This window comes from Myotis brandtii, unplaced genomic scaffold, assembly GCF_000412655.1.
Source record: "Myotis brandtii unplaced genomic scaffold, ASM41265v1 scaffold643, whole genome shotgun sequence".
NCBI classification, from domain to species: Eukaryota; Metazoa; Chordata; class Mammalia; order Chiroptera; family Vespertilionidae; genus Myotis; species Myotis brandtii.
This window is the reverse complement of record NW_005370478.1, coordinates 250,364-257,853: the sequence shown is the minus strand read 5'-3', so window position 1 is coordinate 257,853 and position 7,490 is coordinate 250,364. Positions and strand designations below refer to the sequence as shown.

At 49.7% G+C, this 7,490-nt stretch overlaps 1 protein-coding gene and 1 non-coding gene across 3 annotated transcripts in view; one reads left to right on the top strand and one right to left on the bottom strand.

Annotated features, from left to right (window-relative positions):
* SELENBP1 (selenium binding protein 1) overlaps positions 1–570 on the top strand; it is a 10,880-nt gene extending 10,310 nt beyond the window's left edge. For both annotated transcript variants that reach the window (XM_005880599.2, XM_014528670.1), the window contains one exon: positions 166–570. In XM_005880599.2, coding sequence (XP_005880661.1) covers positions 166–328 — 163 coding nt within the window. In that variant the 3' untranslated portion in view covers positions 329–570. The remainder of the gene's footprint in view (positions 1–165) is intronic.
* Positions 571–5,365: 4,795 nt separating this feature from the next.
* On the bottom strand, positions 5,366–5,439 carry TRNAN-GUU. The gene has a single exon. It is a non-coding gene; the product is annotated as a tRNA-Asn (tRNA).
* Between the last annotated feature and the right edge of the window lie 2,051 nt (positions 5,440–7,490).

Genomic DNA, 7,490 nt, shown 5'->3' with positions numbered 1-7,490 from the left:
GCCCCCCCAGGTCTTTGGCTTTCTGAAGATTCCTCGGGCACCCACCTGCCCCCACCACACAGACCCTGCTCCCTCCTCAGGAACCCACTTGCGCACTCACAATGCCTTGGGGGAAGGGGATGGCCCCCTCTGACCTCTCTCTTCTCCCCCCCTCATTGCCACCAGGGAAGGCTCCGTGATGCTGCAGGTTGATGTAGACACAGTGAAGGGAGGGCTGAAGTTGAACCCCAACTTCCTGGTGGACTTCGGGAAGGAGCCCCTCGGCCCAGCGCTGGCCCATGAGCTCCGCTACCCTGGGGGTGACTGCAGCTCTGACATCTGGCTCTGAAGCTCACCCCTCAGAGCCCCACTGCCGCGTTCTGAGCCCTCTCTTCCCCAGAGACCTGGCTTCCCTCTGCTCTCTGGGCCACCACCCTTGGCAGCTTGCCCCACCAAAGCCAAACTGAGGCTGATGAAATGTATTGAGCGGTTTCTCCACGTACCAACCACTGTTCTGTGCTGCTCCCTGTGCTGTCTTTACATGAGCTCTTGAAATTATTTCACCAAAAAATAAACTGGTGAAAAAATAAACCTATTCCTTAGGTCACCTTGCCTCGGAGGGCATGGGGCCTGTGATTTCTTTTCTGTCTTGCACAGGGACGTCCTGAAGAGGACTCAGGGGTCACACAACAGTGATTCCAACATGATGCTGATGGTGCCCCAAATCTCACTTGTATAGCCACACAGAACCTGAAGATTTGGGGGGTGGTTGTGACAAGGACACCCTGGGGAAGAGAATGTCAATCACTGTTTCTAACCTTTTTAAAAAATCTGTGCGCTCTTTTTAAGAAGCTAAAATCTCACCCACCATCCCCAGAGAATGTAATGTGTCCCCACACACAGGGGACACCCTAGACCCCTGATGACGACAGTGCAATCTATTGCCACCATTGGTGAGACGACCTGGGAACACACAGTTGTGGGAGGTTAGACATGGGAGACGGGCACATCGCTGGGCAGGTGGGCTGGGAACGTTCACGTGAACCCGCCCGTGTACTCTTGTCTCCTCACCTGGAAGTGTTTTAGAACCTTGCCCAAGTCAGAGATGTCTGTCTCCTTTTGCTGTTCGACGTCTTCAATTGTTTATAAAAAGCATGAGATACACCAAGACTGGTTTGGCTCAGTGGATAGAGTGTCGGCCTGCGGACTGAAAGGTCCCAGGTTCGATTCCGGTCAAGGGCATGTACCTGGGTTTCGGGCACATCCCCAGTGGGAGATGTGCAGGAGGCAGCTGATCGGTGTTTCTCTCTCATCGATGTTTCTAACTCTCTCTCTCTCTCCCTTCCTCTCTGTAAAAAATCAATAAAATATATTTTAAAAAAAACAAACAAAAAAAAAACATGAGATAGAAACTTCAGGAAGCGAAGAGATAGCAACCAAGAGGTCATTCTACTGACCTCTTTATCCTCTTCCCAAGGCAAGGCCAAGTATCATTCAGGAATTCGTTTACATCTTTTTCAGTCTCCCACAGAGGTGTCTTTGTTTTAAACACTGGAACCATCTAAGGCCCCCTAAGATGGCCAGGTAACCCCAAGAATCTATCATGCTTTCTTTCCCTCGAATTTTTTTAAAGATTTTTATTTTATTTATGTTTATATATTTTTATTGATTTCAGAGAGGAAGGGAGAGGGAGAGAGAGAAACATCAATGATGAGAGAGAATCATTGATCTGCTGCCTCCTGCACGCCCCCTAATGGGGATCGAGCCCACAACCCAGGCATGTGCCCTTGACCAGAACTGAACCCGGGACCCTTCAGTCCACTGGCCGATGCTCTATCCACTGAGCCAAACCAGCTAGGGCCCTCTGGGGTCTTTTCATCATGCTTCTGAAACATCTAGCTAACTTGAGTCCTGACTCCCTCCTCCTATCTTACCTGCCATCTGGGTCAAGCTATCATTCTCTTTGGAAAACCTTCTCCCTGACCCCTCCAGGTTAAGGACCTCCTGCACTTAACCTGAGCACGAACATATGTCACATTGAACGGACATATTCCCAGCACCTAGCTGGGCTATTCACACACAATTTAATGCTTGGGGTGGTTAAGGAGTTACAGGGAGCCTTGGGATTCACTGGGTCTTACCTGAAGTTTCTCCCCTAGGTTTCTGCCTCATCCTTTTCAATAACCAAACTTCCTCAGAAAGAGAAAGGTCTTGCTCACTCTGACCTGCGTTTCTCTCTGTCTCTCTGTCTCTGTCTCTCTCAGTCACTCACTCTGAGGACTAAGCCTCTGAGTTATGAGCTGCTAGCTGGAGAGATCCACATGGCCTAGCACTGAACGAGACCAACAGATAGGACATCAGGCCTTCAATCCAAACTGAATCCCGAAGATGCCCCGTGTGAGCTCAGATCCTGAGTGACACAGATCCTGCCTCAGCTGAGACCTCAGTGAGAGACACTGGCAGTAGTACCAGAACCTGTGAGCTCATTAGTGCGTGCTGGTTAAGGCTCTAGTGTGGTGTAACGCTGTCACACAGCAGTAGGTACAGTCGTCCCACACCGGCCCGGGCCCTATCCTCTCCCCCCACCTCTTATTTCCTCCCAGCTCCCTCCAGCCACCCTGACCACCTTTCTAACCTCTTCTTCAGCCTCCAAGTGTCTACACAGTTGTGCTTTCCGCCGCTAAACACACCTGAGTTTGTGTAGGGCTCCTGCCGTCCCGCTGCTGGGCGTATAAATGTAGTCTCAGTGCAGCTCTTCAGCCCCTCCCCCCTTATCCTTTTAAGGAAAAAGAATCAGGTGAAGGTGCTTTGGGAGTTTAGTGACTGATTCTACATTTGGAAGCTACCTGGAGCTCCTACCAGTCGAACTTCACTTTCAAGGACGAATAAGATGTGGTTGGCGGAGGAGACGGCAGCAGGAGCTCTAGAAGCAGGTCAGTTACATACAACGTGTAATAAGAAGTGCTCTGAAGCCATGAAATCATAGATTCAAAGATATTAAAGGGCAGGGATAATTATTCATGTTAAATGAAAGGTGAGTGGGAATAAAGGGTGACCCCATATTTGGAATAACTCTGTGTTTAAATGTAGATGAAAGGATACCAATAGGTGGAGGGGTAGTGTTCCAATCTTCTAAAATGTGTATTGTTTCAGCAGAGGGCTTCCACCAGTATGCTTTGGTTTTGTGTACTATTTTCTTCATCCAGACATGCGGCACTGGGGGCATGTGATGTAGACCCATTATCCCCACACTTCCCTGCGGGCCCGGGGGCTGCAACCTTGTCTGCCTTTTCTGTCCTGGAACCTAGGGCCTGATTCAGGAGCTCAATGCAGACCCTGAAGTACCAGATTTTGGACAAAGGCTGTGTTTTCCTAGTGTGAAATGACAGGTCAATGACTTCTACGAAGGCACCCCAAAATGTTGACTCTTAACAGATTTTATTTTGGTCTAACGGCAAGCTGCTTCTATTGCTGACAGAGCCCTTGCCTTTTCTGTCCTGGAACCTAGGGCCTGATTCAGGAGCTCAATGCAGACCCTGAAGTACCAGATTTTGGACAAAGGCTGTGTTTTCCTAGTGTGAAATGACAGGTCAATGACTTCTACGAAGGCACCCCAAAATGTTGACTCTTAACAGATTTTATTTTGGTCTAACGGCAAGCTGCTTCTATTGCTGACAGAACCATGAGCCCCACAACACGTGTGTCATGTCTCACTCATCCACTAGAGGGCAGTGCATGGCAGCACATGACAATGACATTGACCCACTTCCAATTTTTACAAGTTCCCTTTCTTCAGAAGGTGCCTGATAAACTTCGAGGAATATTTATTTGATTTTCCTCTTCAACTTCATTTGGAAGCTAATGAAAATCCCCTCCAAGTAACAAAAATAAGATGATCCAGTGCCGGGCAGATGTCACTTGTGACACAGACACGTGAAATGATGGGTCCCACCTTCTGTGTGCACCTCTATCCCTACCTCCCTCTCTCCCTCCATCCATGTACAAAGATCTATCTTTGTAAAGTACCTTTTGGCCTTACATGTGATGTATGAGAGACAGTTGCCAACCGTGTTCCCCTTTTTGGTGACATGAGCCTTTGGGTAGCAAGTGTTCTGCTCACGAGGCCGTGGGACAGTCTCTGGAACCTGGGAGACCTGACGCTGGTGACCAGCAGATCTCAGCAGAATCAGTCCAGGTCTCTTGGAATATCTCTAGTTAGACGTGTGTGAGTTTTGGAGGTCTGTACCCCGCCCCCAGTGTGTCTCCTGAGATAGTAACCCTGCAGGTCAGTTTTTATACTAGTGCACCCCCCAAGGCCCAAGGCCTCCAAGCTGCACACCTGTGGGAGCTGCCTCACCCTCTCTTCGTCTCCTTCTGTCTTTCCTCTGCGTTCCCTGTTCACAATATTTCAGAGCAGCTACGCTTCAGCTAGCTTTTCAAGCGGCTTGCCCTGCAGTTCGGCCGCAAATTCGTCCAAGGTTGGGAGCCAGCGGTGGGAGGTTCCAGCTACCCTGCAGCCGTGTTGGATTCCTCAGACCCCCTTACCAGTTCACTCCCAGTTCTCCCGAACGTTCCAGTAGCATCTTGTATGCATCTCTATTATAGCTCTTGTAACAAGTGTTAACATTTATTGAGTTCCCGTGGTGTGACAGGTACATCCCTTGTCATATGTTATCTTGTTTAATCTTCAGTAAGAGACAATTTTGTTGTTGGTGGTGGTTTGTCACAGAGGTATTACAGAGAGACAGGAAGATAACCATGAACAGTGTGTGGTCTCAGAACTCAAAAGAAAATTCCAAGGAAAGGATGGGCAAGGGAATCGAGGCAATAAAAATGCAAGATAGGGTGTACACGAAGGATGAAGGACGACAGAAATGGAACCTGCATGGGAACATATATAGATATATAGATGTAAGACATCTTTCTTATCATTTACATCTCTTTAAGAATGTGGGATAGACACAACAGTAATAATGGTGGATTTCGGGGCTTATAGCATATGTCAAGTGCAATGCATGACGACCACAGCATAAGGGCAGGCAGGAGGGACGCGGGGAGAGGTACTCTACCACTTGAAGGCAGGCTGTGTGTGTGCTCTAGAGCCTAAAGAAGCCGCTGAAATAACAGTGATATGCAAAAGGAGAGAAAATGGAATCTTACAGAAAGCACATAAACACTGCTTTAGAGCAGTTGATCTTCCTACCCAATAGAAATGCTTGAAATGTCCAGATCTGTGTATAAGATGATGAGAACACCATTATTCGTAACCCCACAATGACAGAAACAACTTGGGTAGTAGTGGAGGAAGTCTGTCTTGGGTGATGGTTGAGAGAGGATGCAGAGAAGAGAGAGATACAAAGGTTTGGCTTTTAAAGAATAACAAAGGCGTCCCTGGGTGGGCTCGAACCACCAACCTTTCGGTTAACAGCCGAACGCGCTAACCGATTGCGCCACAGAGACCTACAGGGACTAGCATCTCAATGTAGTAGAGAACAAGTCCTTAGTCACTGCTAGGTAGAGCCATATCCTTGTCGCTGGACAGAGGGCCGTGCAGACTCCCAAGCCTCGGAAAACCGAAGAAGTGGAGTCCACGCTGCGTGTTGGTTGCGTTTGAAACCCGCGCTTTGGTCGATTCTGAAGACAATGGAGCCGCCGAGTAACCCGCCCGGCCTTGCTCCACTACCGCCTCACATTCTGAGCCCTATGGAGGGCCAGGGGGGATGGGGCAGGGGAAAGCCGAACGGCCCGTGGGCTCCCGTGATGGCTCTCCCCCTTTGCTCAGGCTGCACCCCACGGCCTGGCCGCTGGCGCTCGCCTGGCTCCCCTTGCCCGAGGTGCGCGGGGCGGGGTCAGAAAGAGTGGGTGCGGCGGAGTCAAAAGGGGCAAACGCGTTTTAAATTTGCCCTACCACTCCATGATCTAAAAATAATTTTGCGCGGTGTTTCATTTTGGATGTTTCCCATTGCTCATGGCTTTATGTTCCCTCATCTTTTCCCTGCAATGTCTAATCCTGTTCATTCCACCGAGTGAATTTATTATCTCTAAAGATTGACTCTACACATTCGTGTGTGTTCCACGTTTCCAATGGACCCTTTGGACATACGTAACAGTCATAATAACAGCATTCGTGTCCTCTCTGCTCCTTTAGCATCGTGTCAGTTAGGGTTGGGTCTCGGTACACTGATTATTCTCCTCTGTGCATGCCTGGCATTCTGTGACCGAATGGCGACATTGTCCTAGTTCACCGTCTGGGGGACTCGCTATTGTGGTAGCGCCATAAATCTTATGGGGCTTTGTTCTGGGGTCCAGCTGAGTGACTTGTCAACAGCTTGGTCCCTTGGGGGCTTGCTTTTGTGAGCTTTTGTAGGTCGGCCTCGCGCAACTGAGGCGAGACCGCCCTGCGCGCTCCGCGCAGCGGCCCATGAGTTGTGAGCAGTCCCGTCTGGCGGGTGGAGTATGATCCCTGCCCTGTGTGAGCACCACCCACTGGGACCGAGGGTCTCTACGGAAGTGTCTTCCCTGGGCCTCCGGCAGTTTCTTCCCAAGCACGTCCTATCAGTACTCTGCTGTGTGCCTGAAGGAGACTTTTCCACATGCCCGGATTCTCTCTGTCCATTGCTCTCCTCCCCGTGAGGCAGGAGAGTAAACAATTAGGAGAATGCTTTGGCAGGTGGAATGGGGAAACGGAGACAGAGAGCCCATTCCCACTGGCCTCGCCCAGCAGCACCCTGCCTCACCTGCCTCTTCTCCTTTGCACGTGCACTCCATTAAGCATTGAGCCCTCAGGACAAGGAGGTTCTGATCAGCATCAAATAATCAACACGGCCCTAGCCGGTTTGGCTCAGCGGCTAAAGCGTCGGCCTGCGGACTGAAGGGTCCCGGGTTCGATTATGGTCAAGGGCACATGCCTGGGTTTTGGGCTTGATCCCCAGTAGGGGGTGTGCAGGAGGCAGCCGATCAATTATTCTCTCTCATCATTGATGTTTCTATTTTTCTCTCCCTCTCCCTTCCTTTCTGAAATCAATAAAAATATATATTTTAAAAAAATAATAATAATCAAGGCGTTCAGCCTGTTGACTACAGAGACAGCGTTTTGTTCAAACTAGAGATAACATCTAGGCCTCAGTGGTGTGGGCCTCAGGACCGGAAAAACAGCAAAACCAGACAAAGTGACACCATGACTGGGATCAGGACCAGATGTAATGACCAATGACTCTCCCCACACGCACATACACACACCCTGGCACCCACCAATCAGTAGAGACCATGACCCTGACCCTATATGTGCTCATGTTGATGAATCAGCATATTAAAGGACACACCTGGAAAGCTGATGGATATTGTGATCCTTCCTGAGACCTCCCCTACAATTCCTGCCTTTAGAAAACAGGTAAAAACACTTAAGACAAAGGACCCAGTGCACGTGCTAGCACAAACACTCCCCCCACCCCCCTCTCTCTCTCATGCACGGGCCTTCCTCCTTCAGGTGTGTATCTTTGCTTTCTTTCTCC